At 46.7% G+C, this 21,427-nt stretch overlaps 1 protein-coding gene across 1 annotated transcript in view; it reads left to right on the top strand.

Annotated features, from left to right (window-relative positions):
* Positions 1 to 21,427, top strand: part of CACNA1E (calcium voltage-gated channel subunit alpha1 E) — a 228,082-nt gene that overhangs the window by 87,312 nt on the left and 119,343 nt on the right. The window contains 1 exon segment of the mRNA XM_044439166.1: positions 13,513 to 13,616. Within this exon segment, the coding sequence (XP_044295101.1) occupies positions 13,513 to 13,616 (104 nt within the window).

Below are 21,427 nucleotides of genomic sequence, written 5' to 3'. Positions count from 1 at the left end.
AACCAGCTGGGTCCAAACTACTCACCTCTGTGTGAACGCTAGTAGCATCCCCTTACCTGTACCAGGGCACCTCACGGCAGGTAACATTTAGGGACTTCCTACCCAGTCCATACTTGTGCGCACGCTAGCAATGCATATCCTGGAAACATCCAGGAGGGCCCCAGGTGGGAAAGGCTGCTTGAAAGCGCGCATGGTTTCCGCACAGAAGGCTGAGAGAAGGCAGGTCTGTCCCTTGGCTTTAGCCCCTTGCAAGTAGGGCAGGCAGCTCCATTTAAACTGGGGGCTGAGTTTCCACCTGGAGTCCCTGGTGTTTAATCCAGTGGCTGGAGAGGAATGTTTGCTTTGTGTTTCCTAACCCTGCTCTCAGTGGCAACTTATGTGCTCCTTTCCTTAATCTGGCAAGCGAGCCTCAGAGGATGTGTTCGGATTTCATGCTCATTTTCACAGGAATTGTTATGCTCTCTTAACATATTGGAAACAAATCTAATTGTCTGCAAAATGAAACACATAGTTAAGTCACAGCCTGCATTTAAAAGCAATGTGTGTTAAGTACATTCCAGCTTCTTTAATGGAATGTGGAGGTCCCAAATTTCTGGGAGCTGTAGCTGACCTATGCTGTGTATAGGCAGCTTCTCAGGGTCTGGAGTCCTAAGATTGCTAGATGTAGAGTTCCCCGGATTTTTCTCTTATGAAAAGACCCCCTTGCAGGAAGGAAGCCGAGTCCGGTCAGTTCGCTGGAACAGCCTGTCATTTATACAGCAGTGTGGCAGGGAGCAAAAACCCCTGACAATGTTTCATAGTTGGCTCTTTAGTCCTTGCGTGCAACTTGAGGAATCTCAATCCTGCTTTTAACTAGTTTTTAATTAAGAATAGTTTTTAATTAATAATAGTTAAATTGATGAGGAATCTGGCTTTCTAAGTGTTGCACAGACGTTAACATCAGTCGGCAAAAAGCACATTTTTGAAGGAAAGGTTTATCTTCACCAAACCCAGCAAGGAATGGAGGGGACACCTTGTACAAAGGCAAACGTGCGTCGTCTTTTCAGTCGTGAGGGCTGGCAAAGGCATCTACGTGTTGCAACAACACAGGCAGGTATAGGATGAAGGATGCACAACACACCGTTTTCAAAATAAGCAGAAGGATCTTTTGTTTCCATGAAGTTGGTCTTCTCAACTACAGCCAGCATAAATTCAGATGTCTGAATTGATAGCTTACTTTCAGATGTCTGAAAATAACCTTCAACCCAAAGAATAAGGCTAATGTGAGACATTCATCATTACACTCAATGTCTCCAGTTTAAAAGAAGCTAGCACTGGCAGGAGTCTATAGAAATATATTCTAGGTCCTTTTGAAGTGGGATCTAAATAAGCCACAGCCCAGGAAGGGGCTCCATCCCTGACCTGACAGATTCCTAAAATTAATTTGAACCAGATTACCGCTTCTTGCACAATGCCAATGCCGTTAAGTGTTCTATCGGGTAATGAAGTTCTGATACCCACATGGCTGCATTCACATATGTGTGCATTTGGACTTGAGAAAGCGCAAGCATTGGAGAGAGAAATTTGTTCAGAAAAAGTTGGACTGATTTTGTTCAGAGTGTTTCACTCTGGGGAAATTTTCTTGCAAGGTGGTGCCTAATCAGGGGCTCAGTTGTCCAAGGGCTCCCCTCCCGATTCCTTCTGAATAATGCAGCTGGTATCCAGGATTGCTATTCTGCCAGTGCAGAAATACTGCTGGCAGAAAAGGACTTCCACATCTCCTCCTCATCCCTGTATCCCCTGCATCCCTTCCTTCAGAGGGTGCCCCAACCTGCTCCCTGGAGCAGTTTTGGAAGGTCAGTGTTGGGCTGAATACCAAAGGAAAAGACATGGCACTCTTGTTTCACAGCGATATCTTTCCATTGGAAGAGCAGCAAAGCAGCAAACCTTGATCCAACTCATGCCACCAACATGCTAGGCTACAATTATTTGCTCGTTTGCTTTTTACTAGGCCATCCAATTAATTAAAGATTAACAAATGCATTTTCCCATTCGAAAAGCTTTTCTGCCTGGTCACCTGGAGGCAACTTTTACTCACCATAGATGATTAGCAGATAACTAGTCAAAATCATGTGTTGTCAAAGAAGACAGTTGCTTCCCTGATAGCTAGCAGTATGCCGCAGCAAAGTTTTTTGTGGGAAATAGTTCTATACATTACACGGCTGCCTAGAAGTCCCATTTTTGCTAAGTTGATGACAAATGCATTTTACTTACCAACATTCCACTTGGTACTACCAAAGCAGAAAGCTACCAAGTACTTCAAAGCCAAGGAAACAGTTTGGGCCAGCCAAAAGGAAGGCATGAATTCTGGTCTCCATTCTTGGTTTGCATGAAATTAAGGATAGATCTGCCATTCACGTTGAGCAGCGCAAAATTGCCTCTTGAGAGGCTGGCGGTACGAGTTCATCAACAAATGGTACATGCAATGGAGCCATGAAATAAGTACTGTTTGCGTATTGGAAGAATAGGGGGTCCATTCTGTCATTGCATCTCTGCCTCTCTTTCTCTTTCTCTCTGCATTTTGGCACAGAAAGAAAGGACGACGGAGACACCTGCATTGTATTTTCATTTTCTTGATGTTGGAGGGAAGTTTGTCTTGCCGGGAGGCTTGTGCTTTTCTTGGGCTGGCACAGCCATTGGCTTTTCCAGAGGCCGTACTGTGGTCCGGCGGGACTTTTCCTGCAAGTCACAGAGCAACAGTTTTGTGGCTTAATTGAATCCATGCTCGTTCAGGAAAGCTTGAGACAGAGACGTTTGAAACAGAGCGGGGGCAGGAAAGGGCAGGCAAAGTGGATTAAGAACGATCACAGGGGCTCTGCGAAGGGGATGGAGAGTTCAAGAGGATGGTTTCTCGACTGCAATGAGCTACGGCCAGGGAAAGAAACTTGTGGGAAGTGGAGAAGAACCTGGAGTTAGTTCTCAGGCTTTTCCTGCTCACCTTGGCTTGACTTGGAAATTAGCCCGCTCCTTCCTTCCCCCACCCCACAAAAAGGGCTCCTATAGCTCCAAAATGCCCCCTCCCCTTCCCTGAAAGCCTCTGTTGGAAGGAGTGGTTCGGCACATGAGGGACACACAGATCCCCCGTGCAACTTTACACGTGTGGCGACACAGGTAGAATGGCTGAGTAAAACCGAAGTAAAACACAGCACCTCTCGCCGACCTTGGGAAGGCATTCCGGGCCTGCTGAGCTGGCTATCCCAACTCTGGATGGGACACTCCAAGGCCTCTCCCTTCTTAATCCCCCAGCCTCTGGGATTTGCCCTTTTATTTGCCTAGCACAGAGACCAACCCAGCTAGAACAATTCAGGGCAGCTTTCCCAATTTTACATCTGACTCGGATAGGAAAGCCCTTTAAATAGAAGGACACATCCAAATAGCGGGCCGTCCTCTATACATTAGGGCACTTGGCCACCCCAGTGAGCGTATGATTAATTACACAGCATGTGTGCCTCATAGGTATTGGCTTTCCTGATGCCAAAAGGTAAAGATTTTATGTTGTGAGCCGCCCCGAGGCTTCGGCGAATGGGGAGGCATAGAAATGTTTTAATAAATAAGTAAATAAATAAAGATTGGTGCTTTGGAAGAAAGGAAGTGGAGTGTGAGAAGGTCAGTTCACACAAGCATTGGCGTGCATGGCAATTGCACGCTTAAAGCTGCAGCTTTTTCAGCATGGCAACAAAGTCGTGGTCAGTGCTGCACTGGAACCTGCCCCACTCAAAGGATGCTCAGACTGCATGGCCAGCGGTTGGGGAAGGTGTTCCCCAGCCTCAGATATTTTCTTAGATAGGGTTAACTCAGATCAGTGAGGGGAAAAGCTTTCGCTCTTCTTCGAAGGAATGCTCTCGACGTTCTCTTAGAATGAAGAGCACCACGCTTCTACAAACTACTGCGGGTTTGGTAAGAATGAAATGATGTCATATTTTGCTGCTCAGAATCCATTCGTCCTCTGAATGGGACTAAATGCTCTGAGAATACAACAGTGCTGACTTCTCTGACAAACACCCATTAGGCACACTGGCGTGAACGTGGAACGTGTGTGTGCCGCATAATTTCTTAAGTAAACGACACTGTAGTCATGGAAATGGTTGTACTAGCTGGTAGTTCTCACGGAGTTTGCTCATTTGGCTTGAATCCACAAGTTGTTATCAGGTGTTCTTGCAATCTGACTAGTTTTTCGGTGTGACGTTACCCTTTGGTGACATACATTTCATATTTTTCATGGTATTCTGTTATTAGCAGCACAACCTGAAGCGTGTCTCCTTAGAGGTTACTACTGGGTGATTATGGGAATTGTAGTCCAACGTGTCAGATGGGCCCCAGCTTGAAGGAAACTGTTCTAAGGGGCGTTCCATGTCCAAAACAACCTTAGGGGCTTTTGCCCATTGCAAAGAGAAGGCTGGCTGTAAACGCTTAAAACTTTCCGTGATGTTTGCCATCCACACTTTCCTCACTTCCAAAGAAAAGCCAAAGCGGATGCATTGTGTCTGCTTGTTTGCAGGAATAACCGCGCTGCAGCCCTTCCTTCTGCCTCCCCGCGCAATGCCTCGTACACATGTCGGCTTTCTTGGGTTTCCCTTCGCTGCAGCTTTCTCGGTTTCTGCTTCTGGGAAAGTTCTGGGGAACTCAGACTACATCCTCACATGGCTCCATTTGGGCCTGCATGAAGTCAGCAAACAGGGAAGCACGAGGCCGGCCTTGCCACAAGAAGCAGAATCCTTATCTGGAGGTGTGGCAGGTCTGAAGTTCTGTTAGCAGGCCCAGGTACCGGTTGTGGGTCTTGGCATGCCTCCTTTCAAGGCCAGCAGAAGACACAACATGGCAAGGGAGTTGTGTTCTTCATGACCTGCAGAGGCAGCAAAAATATCACCCAGAGGTTCTTCTGCAGAAGAAACTGCATGTCACTGGGACTCATGTTGGAAGACATCCAGATGGATGGCTCTCCGAGGCTCCAAGCGTGATCTTTAATCTCGCACTAGCTGCAGAGCAATCAGACACCTGACAGAAAAGAGCTGAATTGCTGTTTTTAGAATGCAGGCAAAAGCGCTGAATTCCCAGAACACCTCATTAGCCAGGAATGGGTCTGGTGGTATGGCAGCAATACAAGTCGCGGAGCCAGAATATGTGCTCTGATTTGTATTTAATTTAAATATTTATACTCTGCTCTTCATTAACAAATCAGCGGTAATGAGCTGAGTTCCTCAAGGGCTTCTCGACATGAGCCATCGATTGTGAGCTGCGATGTATCACTCAAGACCTTTCATGACGTTGCCACTCTCTGTGGCCTATCGCAGCTTTTTCTAGTGCAGGCTCCGTCCTCGTTGTGTTGTTACTTTCCTTTTCTCTGTTTCTGCACCCCCTAACATGTATTTGCACACCTGCAAAGCCTGGAATTCTTCTCAGTCGGCTGCAGCCTTCTTTGAATGATGGCAGTGCCATGTCAGCCACCTTTTAAAAATACCACTCAAAGAATTGAGATCATTGTTTGACTATACAAAGATGCTAATCATCTGGAAAGTGGGCCATGCCTAGTTTCTAAACAGGGTGTATATGTGTGTGTGTAATCCCACTTGCCTTCACTTGAGGAAGGCATCTACCCTTTGAGTGGAAAATTCAAATAGGATGGCATATACAATATCTCCATATATTTCTTCAAATCCAGTGTCATGCTGGTGCAGTGTAGCTTCACTGTCACAGTTCCACAAAACCCCTAACCCACCTACCTTGACCTTTGCAATTAATGATTTCATAGTGATAAGGGTCTGCCAAGGAGCAAGTGGTTCAGGTTAAGGTAAGAACCTCCAAGCCCATCTCACTTCACCAGGAGTCTGGCTTTTTACAGAATTGTCAGGCAGGCGTCAAAACCCGGCTTTAACCTTCCCTAACATCTCCAAACTGAACTCCTCAGAGCTGCTTCAAAACCTCGATTTTCTGCAAAGAAGAAATCCAGCCTCCTACCTTTTCTTCTGTGAGGGAGAGCTACCAATTTCCCTATTAAGCAATTGTGTAAAGAGGATGTTTCCCCGAGAGCTGCTGTACAGCAGATGGATACCAGAAAGTGGTCGCTGTAATGAAATGCAACCTTAATCTCAAGAGATCAAATTAAAGCTGTCTGTGTAACCAAAGAGAACAGAGAGACCCACTCGCAAACGTACTGAGGGAGAGGGAATGGAAACCTGCAAAACACTGAGCGGAGGCTGAAAGAGGGACGTGGCCTGGTCCACTCTGGACAGACTTTCAAAAGCATCAGCTTTCCCATTGTGTATTGGTACCCTGTTCCCCCGAAAATGAGACCTAACCGGAAAGTAAGCCATAGCATGATTTTCTAGGACGCTCATAATATAAGCCCTACCCCCCAAAATAAGACCCAGTTAAGATCATCAGCCAGATGGACACATTTAGTATGTCCGTTGCAACACAATTTGGGGTTTGGAGCGCTATGACGATGCTCCAGAAGAAGATGACATACTGTATTTGAATAAATATAGATTTTTGTACATGAATAAATGAATAAATGTAGATTGTTGTGAGTGAAAAAATAAGGCATCACCTGAAAATGAGCCCTAATGCGTCTTTTGGAGCAAAAATTAATCTAAGACCCGGTCTTATTTTTGGGGAAATACAGTAGCTATCAAAGTAAGGTCAAGTTCTGTAAGATTTTATTTGAGTCTGAAATAGTTTGGCATATCTTCAAGATGGTCAGGGAAAAACCACATGGGTGGGCAGAAGCACCATGACAACTTTTCTTCGGTCCTGTACCTATCGTATTTTTCGCTCTATAAGATGCTCCTGACCATAAGACGCACCTAGTTTTTAGAGGAGGAAAACAAGAAAAAAATATTCTGACTCAAATGGGCACATAATCACAGGCACATTCCCCATCACTTCCCCACGGGCTGCACATCTGACAGACTTACTGCGTGCACACACTTGCTCTATAAGACGCACAGACATTTCCCCTTACTTTTGAGGGGGAACAAAGTGCGTCTTTAGAGCAAAAAATACGGTACATACTTAACGTATTTAACTTTCGGATCATATTGCTCTGAGAAGGGAAACCCTGGGACATTGGTGATGGCCAGCCGGGTCTGCACAAGAGCTTTAGGCAAGGATGGGGTACCTGAGCCAGTGAGAACTCAGAGTTTTAGCATCGGCAGCCCTGAATGTCTGCAAATGCTGCTGCCCTGCCCCAGGCGCTGGTTCCTTTGACTTCTTGTAGGTGTGCAAAATTAAGAGGTGTCCCGAGTATAGAAATTCAGCCCTGGCAACCCATTAGGAGTACATCTGGTTATCTGTTGTTGCAGGTCTGAGCCCTTCTGAATTTCTTCCGTATGTTCGTGAATTAGATGCATTTTTGGAGGAGAGTCACGAAAGAAGATGAGGATGATATTTACAGGAGGATGCTGCTGAATTAAGGAATGTGAACTGACTTCAGACTGATTTCGGTGTCAGATGCAAGTGGCCTCCAAAGTACAGGCAGGCGAGAAACCACCTGTAGCAAAAATGCAGGGCAGGAAGATGGGAAAACAAAGATGGGCTTTGTTGCTCCTTCGGCCCCGCTTAGGGGGATCAGAAGCTCCTGAGTTTGGGGACTTCCGATCATGAAAGGTGTGGGCAATAGGAATGTGGCCTTAATGTTTCTGGGCAGGAGCAATTGGGTCACACAACTTTGTCCTGTCAGTCTTTGGCTCTGTTTCATTTTGTTTTCTAAAAGTGATGTTCAACTTCGTAATAACATATGCAGTATTGTTAAAATTAATTTAATATAATAGAAGAGGACAGGAATACTGTTTTTCAGAGGCAGGTAAACCTATCAGTAAAAACAGAAATTCCTTTTTATCTAGGGGAGAGCTAGAAATGTTAATAATAATAATAATAATAATAATAAGTAGAGCTCCAAGCTGCAGGAGCAGTTTATCTGAAGAGTTAGCATTTGACATTTTAACCATGGTATTGTTTCAGGACTGCTTCTGCACTGTACTCATGCAGATGCGTATGACTAATTCTTGTCTCATCCCTGGTTTTATCAATCAGTGTCCTCATTAGTAGATCAGGGGTTACCCTTTTGGATTTCCGTGGTATAAAATGACAAGCTACTGCACTGGCTCTGCTTATGTTTTAAACCAGCCCAGGCCCTTTAACAGAAACCGTCACAAACTGATACATGCTGGGCCAAACAGAAATTTCCCTGCATAAAACAAAATCTCAAAGCAAAAAGTCATCACAATCAAGTGTACTTCCTAAATCTCCAACTGAATTTTCTCTCTGCCCGTGAGCAAACTTTCTAGCCCTGAAAAAGCCCTTTTCTGCAAAAAGATTTTTCATTTGACTGTCATGAGGAGAGGGTACAACCAGGTAAGCCTCTTTTGGCAGAGAATTCCAGGACACGGGGCCATCCCCGAAGAAGGCCCGGGCCAGAGCTGGAGTAGAGCTGCTGATGTTCGCAGGGACCGGAGGACACTTCCCTGGATCCTTCTCTGACTCTTTGTGACGTTTTTCTTCTCTAGTTCTGTGAATGGAAATTCCTGTGCTGGGAATTAGTAGCACTAAGTGATAATCCCATAGAAATTTCACATCCCATCAGGTGGAATGACTACAACCCCAGGGGAGGCATAATGCTTTAAGAAGGAGCTTCTATATTGAAATATTCTTTTTTGATAGACTTAATGGCTCTCCGTTTTCCTGGCAGTGTCCAAGATTTTTGAGAACCAGGTAGCAGAAGTTCGAATCGGCTTAAAGTGCTTTAAGAAATTCCACTGTCTGGCAATGACAAATCTCTTAGGAAGCCACAAAGCAGAAGTGGCTTTCAGACACAATCCCATATGAGTTTGGGCGGACAAGATGCATCCTGGTCAGCCAGGTTATGCAGTATGTGGCAGGCTTGAGTCATATTTTATTTTATTATATTATTTAGCAAAAGAATACGACATCACCAGCACTTTTTTCTATACCACCAATAACCAATAGCCAAGGTGGCTTACAATAGTTCCTAAAGCGAACGATACAATAAAACAGCCTGTTTTTTCAGAGTTCAGAAATGTAAAAACAAATTAAAAACAGCTAAAGCAAGACAGAAACTCAAATCCTTTGGCCACCTAATGAGAAGGAAGGACTCCCTGGAGAAGAGCCTAATGCTGGGGACAATAGAGGGCAAAAGAAGGAGGGGAGGCAGAGGATGAGGTGGCTGGACGGAGTCACTGAAGAAGTCGGCGTGAGCTTAGGTGGACTCCAGGGGAAGGTGGAGGACAGGAGGGCCTGGAGGAGCGTTGTCCATGGGGTCGCGATGGGTCGGGCATGACTTTGCGACTAACAACAACAAAGCAACACATGACACAGGGTAGACCTGTTAGAGCTCTGGGATGGGAGCTCTCCTCAGACCCACTGTTTGTCATTAACTGCCTCAGCAAAGAGTGCGTCTTAATCTAGTGCTGAAAGGATGACAAGGTAGGCACCAGACAGGTCTCAGTAAGGAGAGCATGCCCTAGTTGGGGGCCGCCACTGAGAAGGCCCTCCTCTTATTGCATTCCTCCTGGTGCCCAGATGAACGCCCCAGATACTGATTGTGGTGTCTGGGGAGATGGTGGCTGGGGAAAGCACCCCATCAAGGTTTCATGGGTTACATCCACACCCTGAACTGGCTTGAAATGGGCAGCCAGGGCAAGCCACCCAGAACTGGTTTGATGTGTTCAGACCTTCTGGTCTCAGCGATTACTCTGGCTGCTGCATTTCACACAAGGCAAGCTTCTGAACTGTCTTCAAGGGCAGCCCCATGTAGCCAAAGTATTATGGTGCAAGGTCAATCCTGGAGGATGACTGGCAAAACACTAGGAATCTTGGGGGTTTACGAGCCCTCTTTGGACACAGGAGGGTACCACCACCACTCGCCTGCCCTTATGAGGTCTCTGGAAAAGTCAGCCCTGCGAGAAATGCTAGGACGAAGCCAGTCCTTGCCTAGTCCAGAGAGCAGTAACTTTAACCTGCAGGGTTCCTGGCAGCCGATGCCAGAAACTCTCCATTGGGCCTAGATCTGGATTTGGGCATGGTCACACACAGCCTGGCCTGGCCATGGTGCTGGTCGAGCCCAGAACTGCTCCATTTGAAACCTCTAGCAGAAATGGCAGCCTGGTCTGTACTTCTGGAGCTTCAAGTCCTGGGGGAAGACTTCCAGAAACAGGCTGTGCACCGTGATGCTGTCCCCTCTTCTCCTTTTCTTCCCTCCCCTACTCCCTCTGAGGAATAATGTGATAATTGCCATGTGTGACTATTTACTGGAGGAGGAGGAGGAGGAGGAGGAGCCCCCCCCCCCCGGTGAAACAGGTTCCTCATCTACTGCGCCGGGTCTCAAATTGCTGGTAATTGAGATTGCTTTCCCAGTGCAGGTGTGCAGCCGCCTCCAAGCTGTTTTCACCGTCTGTCATGATTCCCCCTCCTCTTATTTATATGTCACTGTCAGAACTAGAGTCTAACAGGAGAAGAGCTAGAGATAGCAAAGTGACAGAGCAAGAAAACACTTGAAAGAATGGATAATGTGGCTTAAAAGTGGGGCGGTTGGCATGGTTTTATTCCATTTGTATCCTGCATGCCATCCGAGGTGTTTTAGTCACACAGCAGTGCTGTCATGTGGGCGAACCTGTTCGCAGGAGGACTCAAGAACCCTCGGTTTGCTGTAGTCATCGTGGTTTTGGCATGTGCCCCAGGCGGCTGCCCATTTGCTTGACAATGGGGCGCCCCACGGAGTTGTCCCAGAGAGAAAGCACAAAGTCACCAAGCTGCGGCCGCTTTTGTTCCTGTTGGATCTCAAGGAAGAATCCCTCTGTACCGGGCCAGCCCTCGGTTTTTGGCGGCCCTTGGGCAAGGCGCCCTTCAGGGGCTCCTCCCCTCGTGAGCGGGCTGCCTGCTTGCCATCACTACGGGTGCAGTGGCTTCTTGTCCCCTTTGCAGTCCGTCGCTTGGCAGGCAGGGGCAGAGAGAGAGAAAGCCGCAGCATCTACTGCGCCTCCTTCCGCCGCCACCACGGCCTGGCGCAGAGCGAGAGCGGGATGGGGGAGCCAGCAGCGGGAGGAAGAGGAGCAGCTCCAGGTGGCTCCTGCCAGAGGGCTTCCGCTGGGCTGTGGGCCCTTGACAGGTGCCCGACCATGCCTTCCCTTGCTGGCAGTCCTGCCTTTGCTAGCAGAGGGCTGGGAGAGCAGGAGGCCCTGAATGACGGCAGGTACTGAGCCAGTCGTGTGGGGAGCTGGGTTGCCCCGTATTCCTGTCAAGCAACAGACTCCCTCTTTGCAAAAGAGCTCTTTATTTCCATTGAACGATGAACAAACTAGAGCCACTGGAAGAAGGGTCACCGTGTGTGTACAACGTGACTCATTGAACCCAAATGAGATGCTCCTTTCCAAGACCCTCCTCTTCAGTAGCCCTGGACTTCACCCGCTGGAGAAGGGCACCCTCCTAGGTCTACGCCCCTCCCTTTTCTTCCAAATGCTGTTCCCGCGGTCTGCCCGAGCACCTGGAGGCATCAGCCCTGAGATAACCTCACCCTTCTGGATCTCCACACTCCCCGTTTCCCAGCCGTTACGGTCCTCCTCTGAAGGGTGGAACCCTGACCCTGGAAAGTGGGCCAAGAATGATGCATCTTCCGTTCCCAACACGTCTGGGGGTTCTGCAGAAATAAAAGTTCTTTTCAGGTTGCCTGGATCGCTCACGTGAGCTTCATGGCAGAGAAATGCCCCCGGGCACGAAGCATTGTGGAGCAAGGCTGCTTATATTTTTTGGCTAACCTAGGTGAGGGGTGCGGAGTGGGTCAGATTCCCACCTCTGCCATGGCTGTCCCTCCTCCAGGTTTTCATAGTGTGCCTCTTACCTGTGTATAAAGTCAGTTTTGCTTGTTTCCACAGAACTGCTCCACTGTGAAAGGCTGGGAAGAAGTAAGGGGCACATTTGAAAGAAACAAAAGCCACATACAGAACCATCAAAGGATGGCAAGGCGGCAGTTTCAGGATTACCATCAATAATGCCACAACCCAAGGGTTCTAGCTACTTTAAGAGCAATAGTTCTTGCTCTGCTAGTCTTTGGAGGTAGCTTCTTTTAAGAGGCTCAGATTCAGCTCCTACACTGGTCCATTTGTAAATGCTTTACGGATGAGTCAGACGAAGATGAGGGTTTAATTAGCGTTAAGGAAAGGAAAAAAGAAGGGCCCGTCATTTCGAGAAGACTGATGCGGTGTCCCTCAGACAGTCACGTTCTGCTGCATCACCGTGCTGGCCAGTGTCATGGACCAACTGCCTGCCAAGAGGACAAAAGAGGCTGAGGAAGAAGCAGGGCAGCAGAAAGGGGACAGAGCCTTATTAAAAGGCAATAAATAACCGTATTACCATCACGAACAATCTTGCAAGAATCCTTTTAAGCTGTCAGTCTCCTCTGTGGCCTGCACTTTCCCGGACTGTTGACATCTTTCTTCCCCTCTGTTCTGCTCCTCTGAATTTCAGCTAGGATGAAATAATTCAATTGTGTAGGCATAAATAGCAACATGCTGTTATCGACGAAAACATTATGCTCTGTGTGAGCTTGCAAAACAATCCAGGCTGGGGAAAATGAGCATAGCAGCCCATGGGCAAAAGGTCGTCCGTATGCCACCGGTCGCCCGGACCTCGAATCCTCTTATGTACGCCCATGCTTGATAGACCCTGATGTGACAATCTGGCCGAGCAGCCCAGGCGTCCTCCTTTTCATCGCCGAAGCCACTGCTGCTTGAACTAAACCACCAAGGTTTCTTGAGCCGAACTTCTCAGGGGTTGCAGGCAGAGACGACCTTGCTCCTGGCTCCGCGGCTCTCGCTCTCTGGATTCGTTGGCAGGGGGAATGGCCAAGCTGCTCGCCTGCAGGTGTGCCTCTGATCCCCACACAGCTGGGCAAGCAGAACGCAGCAGGCAATCAATGCCGCGTTATTTAGGGTTAGGACATCTTTATCCCATTCTATACGACCAATTGTCTCAGGACAGCTGACAGTAAAATATAAATAAACAATAAACACAAACAATCTACAACTAAATAACAAGATAAAAAGCAACTGAGGATATTAATATTATTAAAACCAGATTAAAATTATTTAAGCTTTAAAATGCTGGGTAAATAAAAAGGTTTTTACCTGGTGCCGAAAAGCATACAAAGTCAGTGCAAGGCAGACCTCTCTGGGGAGTGCATTCCACCGTCGGGGTGCCACCACAGAGAAGGCCCTTTTCCAGGCGTTCACTCCCCTAACCTCCTTCAAGGAGGATTCCCGGAGCAGGGCCTCTGCTACAGATCTTAGGGAGCAGGAGGGCATGTAGGGAAGAAGGCACTCCTTCAGGTATCCTGGTCCCAAGCCATTTAGGGCATTAGAATCCAAGTCATGAGTGTGTAATGACCAGGACCTCAGTACTCACAGAGGGCCTGCGTGGCTGGCAAGGCGTAGCTTGATTTCTCCTTTTCTTTCTTTCCTCCAGACCAACGATGCCTTAGGAGCCACTTGGAACTGGCTGTACTTCATCCCCCTCATCATCATTGGATCATTCTTTGTCCTCAACCTTGTCCTGGGAGTACTTTCTGGGTAAGCCAGTGCCTTATTTCTCTTTCATTAGACAAGATTGCAAATAGGAGGTGTTGACCAGGCCTGTTTGACCAGAATTCTTCAGCTGTACTCTGTCAATTTTTGTCGGCTCCCTTAATAAAAAGAAAGTGAGGAAGCTGGTAAAAGGATCAGTTAACCATACTGAGCCGGTATGGGCTGCGACATAATAGGAGAATAACGTATTGCATAAATGGTATTATATGCCAGTTAGACTGGTAAGAATGTACCCCGATTTCTCAAAATTGCAATGGATGGGCCGAAGGGGGAGAGGAACAGTTGCATGTGTCTAGTGTGAATGGCTTCAAGTTAAAAATGTTCGGTCTTTTATACACTGAACCAGGAATTTGAGAGGCAGGAGGCTGTTTGGCTGAGCCCTCAAGTTGTTTTGTTAAAGGCAGTAGGAAGACGTGAAAGGAAAGAACATAATGTAAGGGTAAACAGCATACTAACTTAGGCATGTATGTGATTGGCAAAAGGTTGGAATTCTGATATACTCTTTCTCAGTTAGTGGAGAGGAAAATATGGAATAGTATGATAGTGAATTAAATCAGAGCAGATACATTTATTTATTTATTTATTTAGAAAATTTCTATGCCGCCCCATTCGCCGAAGCCTCGGGGCGGCTCACAAAACATCAATTAAAATATAATACACTATAATAAACGTGTAGCAGAGGGAAGGAATAGCACAGCAGGAACGTTGCAAGAGAATTTGACTCATTGATTCCATTTTGGAACGGATGTAGGCCTTTGGCTTGGCACCAATAGACGTTTCGCCAATGTGATCTTAAAAATATCCGTTGTTCTTTGGAGTTGTGTTTTGTAAAGATGGATTATATAATTTCTGATGAAGTTAGTGGCCAGGCACCATGTGTCGGATTTTTTTTCTTGTTGTGAGCTGCCCCGAGGCTTTGTTGCGATGGGGGCGGCATAAAAATGTTTTAAATAAATAAATAATAAATATCAATAAGCTGGAAAAGAGGGAAACTGGCTTGGTTGTCTCTGGTTGGCTGCCAGTTCTTTCTTCCTGGCATTAGCCTAGACCGAGGCTAAAGCCCCGCTAGTAACGTGCTAGCAAAGAAAGAGGAGTTTCTATATGGGCAATCCCTCAAGGGCCATGGAGTACCAGAGGAGGCATCCCTGGATAACCAGTTGCTGAAGACCTTGGGCAGGTGAAGCTCTTGCACACATCCTGCTTGAAGGATCCAGTGGGCAGCTGGTTTGCCACCATGTGCGAGGACTGCTGAACCGAATGGACCTTGGGTGTGATTTCTAGCAGGGCTTTCCTTATGTCCTGACACATTTGGGCAAGGGAAATGGAGTGGCTTGGCCTTGTATCGCGTGCTTTGCTTTGGTCCATGCTTGCAATGCCACCCCCCCTTCCATCCGCAGCCCCTCGCTTTGCAGACTCCCCTACCTGTGCAAGAATCCTCAGCATGTATGGAGAGGCTGCATGGGTGCCTGCACCTCCTTGCAACAGATCCGCTAAGGCCCCAGGGCTCGGGATCTCTGGGCGATTCTTATTCCCATGCATGCATCTAGATGGGACATGCATTTTTGCTCGCCCAAATATTTTGGCACCCATGTCTTGGGATACCTGAACCATTGACAGTGCCATCCTTTGCATGTACCCCAAATTCTGAGCTGGGTGCTCTCACGCTTTCCTAAAGGGTGGCCACCAATTTCAACTTTTCAAAGAATGTTGAAGGTATGGCCAAATTAGAATGCGCACGGCTATTAGTGGCCATGGCTGTAACACCAGAAGGTGCGACATATATAAAGCTATCCTTTTGGTTATAATCATGTGGAGAAATAAACTGGATGGGGAATAACTGGGAAATCCATTTATTTGGAGGTTCATGGAGGCAGGACCAGAACAACATACACTGGTTTTGGAAGCAGTAAATCTCTCTCGCTCTCTCCCTTTCCCTGGGTTTCTCTACATTTATTGTATTAACAAGGCAGCTCTGTGATGCAGCTGGAGTACAGTGGATTTGCAACAACACACAAGGGTTTTGTTTCAGTTTGCAATTTAATAGCTCGTTGTTCTTGCTCTGAAAACAAATAAACAAACAAAAAATCCCCTACGAAAATGGCTGGAAAACATGGGAGAGGCTCCAGAGGCTGACGACATATGAACAGGCCCTACTGACTTGTGAGGGATCTACACAAGCACAAAATCAATGCCTTGTGGAGTTGCCCTCTCCCTCTCTCTCTCTTACTCTCTCTCTCTGGGGACCGAAGTCCAGTGCACTGGGCTTTTCTTTGCAAAGCAGTATTTTCCCAAACGCTTGATTTTCAGGAGACTGTTTGAAATTTATTCTGTATTCTGGTCTCTACCATTTTGTGATGCTCCCATAAGTTGCTGCTTTGGAGGACCAGACGGGGGAGGCACAGTTTGGTTGAAACTGGGTGGAGACCCCATGTACCCCATTCAGAACAATGAGTGCTACGCGAATGTAGCGTTTGTATCCACAGCTTGAAGCTGCATCCTACAACTATACCGAAGGGACTTTGCTTGGGTTGAAAGAGCGGCTCTTCCTGTAATTCATTCTTCCCAAAGCATGTTGAGGAGTTAGGATAGGTTGGACACAGTCAGTCCCACAAATTTGAGAAATTCCTACATTAGGGATGCGTTCTTGGTTGGTAAGGGGGCAAAATCTTCCCCTGTCCCTGGACCTGGTCATCCCTTTGAGTCTATGCCCCCTTCCAAGGATTTTACATCCCTCCATGGGGCCCATCCTACAATTTGAGATCCCCAAAACTCAAGATTTGGCTATGCTTGCAAAAGAAATCAAGCAGCTGCTGAGGGGAGAGTTTAAATCCTGGCTGTGGGGGTGGACGATCGCGTGGGCAGGACCAGTAAATGAGATTTGGCCAACACTGCTTGTGTGTGTTGGTATATAGATGGTAGCACGTTAACTTTTTTTAGTTCCCACCCACCCCGCAGAGGACATGGGAGCTTAAAGCAAGCCATCGGTCCAGGCTTGAAAAGATGTGGAGCTTCTGGTCTCCGTGGCAACGAGCCACGTGGCCACGCAAGCATGCTCTGAGATGCTGTCAGAGGCTTAGCACATGTGGAACCGTTAAATGCGAGAACAGCAACCTCCAGGAAACGCGACTCCCCCTGGCCTTTTTCACGCCCTCCTTGAGGCGCGTGAGGAAGCCTTAGATTGAGATTTGGTAATATTGAATCCTGGATGCAAATTGCGAGCATTTGCAGATTTCATAACAGGAGTCAGATGATTCGGGATCTGCTCCCCACCCCCAGTCTTTCAGCTTATTTTTTTCCAATTAAAAATAAGTTTCTAATCTTTCTCAGTGTGGTGAGAATCTGGAGAAGACCAAGAAGTTCTTCTGAAGAACCTAGATTTTTTTAAAAAATGGCATAAAGCAAAAGGCAAATTGCATGCAAGAGTTTAAAATATATACGCTGGAGAGTCGGCTTAGGTGGGTTTTGCCTAGCAGTGCTAGGCAGGGCGTGAGGTCCTTCAGTCCACAATGTTCATCTTGATCCAGTACCGCCTTCCAAACTTTGATCTGCTGCTGTGGCATTTCACCCATTCCCATGTGTCCTCCAGCCATGGATCAAAAGGCATAATTTGTACCCAAGTCCAGTCCTGGGGCTGGCTTTCGGTCCGAGGGATGAGCCCGGGCTCATGCGGATAAATAATTCTGAACAGCAGGGCTTCACAGCACTAATCCCAGACCCTTGGTCAATGACTTGAACGGGGCTCTTCTCAAATTAAGGGGCTCTTTGGTTGCACCAAATCACAGAGGGGAGGGTTAATTAGCTGGCCCATCGCAAGATTCCAGTACCATCTATCCCTAATCATCTTTTCTTGTTTGTTCTGGTTGTGATTGCTGCTGGGTTATTGTAATTATAGTTTGTTTTTATCATTTCATTATTTGTTTTTGGCTGCTTTATACTTCTTAATATTTTCCCCTGCTTTCATGATTATTTTTGTTGCATTTTTATCCTGCTTTTAAATGGACTGTGTAAACTGTCCAGAGAGCTGTGGGGCAGTTTAGAAGTGAAATGGATGAATGTCGCTTGCTTCTGGTTCACTGCTTCAGAGCAACTGCAATGCATCCGCACACCCGGGACCGAGGGGGAAAGCCCTCAGCCGTGCGGTGCCAGGTTAGCAGAAGGAACGGTGGCAGCAGGTATGAATGGCAGCAGGGTCTAATTGTGGATTTTCCAAATATTTTTTCCACCGAGCCGCTTATGACGATATTCCAGTCCCAACTCTAAACCTTCTGCCTCTGCTTTCCTCCTCTGTTTCATTGCTGCTTTTTATCCTTCTCTATAATTATGAGAATAAGAAAGTCACTTTACAAATAACCATGGATTTGGTATTTTGGGCGGTATTCCAGGCTGTGTAATGAATATGGGAGTCTACGTTGTTATTGAAGAGGCAAAGGGCTTGCAAGCAGGGAAGGCTAAGTGCTGCGTTTGAAGTCTAAACCAAAACAGTTCGAAACAACGCAATGAATTAGGAGATATGGGCAGAGGGCAGACCAAGGCATGCAAAACAGAATAAACCCATCCATTTCTATCATATACACCAACTCTTGAAAGCATTCGGTGCATCTACAGCCAATATTTCTTGCTTGCTTTGGATTCTGGGATTTTCATAGCAGCTCCTGCACCAAGGATATTCTTGTCCAGCTTCCGGTTGTTTTTTCTGATTCGATAATCTTACTGCTTATAATAGGAGAGATACTCAAATACTCAACTTGCTCCTCACCCCCTGTCTTCTCATCTTCCATATTAACTGTATCCCATCCCCCACAATGCAATATATGTAGCTTGAGGCGCCTGATCCTGCCTAATCTTGGAAGCTAAGCAGGGTCAGGCCTGGCTGAAACCTGGATGGGGGACTTAGAATGTTGTGAACTATCCAGAGCACTTTGCCTATAGGTGGTGTAGAGATGATGATGATGATGATGATGCTAATAAGAACAACCGTGTTGTAAACCTCCTGGTGGGGCCATTTTCTCCCTCCCCCCATTGACCTACATGGTATCCCTGGACAGGATGAGCCCTGAGACCAATTTCTGTAGAATTTTCTGCACATTTTGTTTGTGCTCAGATGCTGCAACCCTTTGTGATGGGAACAAACTGCAGTGAGCCTCAGACTCATGCAGAGCAACACTGACCCCCTCATCCCCTAAAACTCGGTCATTGCTGTCAGGAGAAGTTGGGAAGCTTCTCTTTCCGGTTTAATCAACTGCAGTGTTACATCTGAACCCTGAAGTGTGGTTCCATGGGATGGAAGAAGCCAGCTGCATAAACCATGCTTTGAAGCTGGCTTGCGTCGAACAACTGTGGCTAAGCTTTGGAGAAACAACCAAGTGCAGATTATCAAAAATGGAAGCAAGTTTCCTAACCTGCTCTCTTAGAGAGGCTGGGGAAGGTGGGGGGACCTGCAGCCCATCATTCACCATGGCTCAGGAAAGGCATAATGACGATTGCAACTTTCAGTCGTTTTAACTCAGCTTGGTGCTTTGCTCTGTCCAGACGGACGACGTGAGGCCAAGGACCAGCAAAGCTCCATGGACCCCTCCAGGGACGACTTTGAGCGAAAGCATAAATAGGTGGCTACCGCTGGAGCAAAATAGCTTTAGGGATGGCTGAAAGGTTCCTTTGGCAGCATCCAGTGTCTGTTTAGGCCACACCGAGACGTTCGCAACCTAAAGTCTGGGGATCAGTGAGCGCAGCATCAATAGCGCAGCTGGGTGAATGTAGTGTGAAATATGCTTCATTTTGAGGGAGAAGAAAGAAATCTCTCTCCATGCACCTCAAGTAAATGGGGCATTAACCAGTCTCCCAGCCAGCTCTGTAATTAAGCTCTGCCTAATGAGTTTCCCCTGGATATGCTATTCTTTTTCATTTCCTGCTTCTAAGATGGCTGTGGATGGTTTCTGAGCCCTGCTGCACAGCTGGGGTGTTTATGCATGTCCACCGTATACCTTGCCTCCATCTGAGGACATCGCGTGGGGTTTGCACCTTGTATATTCACAACAGTGCCCGAGAGGGAGGCCAGGGATCAGGAGGGGACACAAAACTCTGACGCAAAAAAGAGGGGAGAATGTGGCGATGTTTCTGGCACAGGAAAGAGAGAGACAACGGAACAGTGCATGTTTTTTGATTCCTAGCATGTCTAGGGATGGAGAAGGCATTCCTCCTAGATTCAAGAGTTGGCCCAAGAATATAAGATCATCCCATGGGGTACTTCTCTGTCTGGGCCAATTTTCAGCTAGTGCATTAAGAAAGCTCCGAGAGGCTGGGCTTCGTGTGACCAAGTGCTCTTGGAAGCATCAGAGAGAGAGGAGAATCAGTCGCAGGTTTGGTGGCATCCGTGTCCATCCTGGCTCTGATGGTCCATCCTTGTGTGAACGACGTTTTCTCTGGAATGCCTGATATGTGACGGGCTGTTTTTCTGTAAAAACCATGTGCGAGGCAGGTGTGCCACAGAGGTGAGTGGTGGAGCATGTCCTTTGCTAGCACACGATCCTGAACGTAATCTCTGGTACTACCAAGTTTAAAGGAACTCAGATATCGGGGTAAAAAGATCTCTGCCCTAATACCTTGGAAAGTCCATGGCCAGTGAGCAGAACCAAAACAGGGCCAGGTAGACGGATCATCTCATGCAATATAAAACAGTTTCATTTATTTGTTTGAGGCTGTATTCATCAAGAAATTAATCTCTCTCTCTCTCGTACCACTATTACTATGATTATTAACATTTCAAAGAGAACAAAGCAAGACAAAAAGAGTGAAAATTCATAATACATAATGAATATACATAGAAATAACTAATTACTTTAACACCGTTTGACCGTACTTTGATTTCAGAATGAAAGTGTTCAGAGCTTGAAAGATAACTTTTAAAAAGATATACATATAGCTAATTTGCATACATGCACCCCTTTGAGAGTGTTCTCTGTTCCAATAAACCAGGAATTAATCACATCCTTTCCAAAATTTAAGCATGGTATTAAGCATTCCACTCAGACAAGGTTTAATATTGGTTGACCTATCCCTGACGGTGGCCCACCATACCTTTCTATACACCTTGCTCTCTCACCTTTGAGGGATCAGTCATTTGTAGAAAGTCTGCACTTAAAATTGTGTACAAAGAGTTTATATCTTTTTCGGAAACAAGGACAGTTCAGAGAGCCATCATTGCATTAGATGGACCCTTATCCATTTGTAAACAGGTTTAAAATGTTGCCCAGGCACTCCTAGAACTTGCCAAAATAATAATAATGATGATGATGATGATGATGATGATGATGATGATGATGATGATGTTCGACTACTGGTTTATTTTTCAGCATTTTGTCCCTCTGTGTGCCAACTAATTTTATCTTTACAAATGCTTTCCGTCAATGGGCTTGGAATTAACTGGTTTGCAGTTTCCTGGATCTAATCTGGCAGAGTATAAATGCACAGGTGAATACCTGCAATTCAGTGGTGGTGGTGGTGGGAAGGTGGTATCAGTTGGCCAGACCAACAGGTGCTCCTGAGAAAACCTCACATGTTGCCTGAAGTACAGAGAGGTAGCAAAACTCCCCTGCTTTCCCTAAATGCTGTTCCTGCCCTGCTGGAGTCTTGTTGTCACTGGTTGCGAAGTGACCAAAATACTTTCAGCATCTAAATATTTGGCCAGCATTGGAAACGGTATTGTGAACTGGGCTTCTGATCCAGTTGGCCTGCCCGGTGCTCTCCCAATCATTTTGTTTGGTGGCTGGCTGCCAAGAAATAGGTCTGGCTTGCCAGTT

The sequence above is a fragment of the Varanus komodoensis genome, unplaced genomic scaffold, assembly GCF_004798865.1.
Source record: "Varanus komodoensis strain SLA01 unplaced genomic scaffold, ASM479886v1 scaffold34_1, whole genome shotgun sequence".
In the NCBI taxonomy this organism is placed as follows: domain Eukaryota; kingdom Metazoa; phylum Chordata; class Lepidosauria; order Squamata; family Varanidae; genus Varanus; species Varanus komodoensis.
This window is presented reverse-complemented; position numbering and strand designations above follow the sequence as displayed.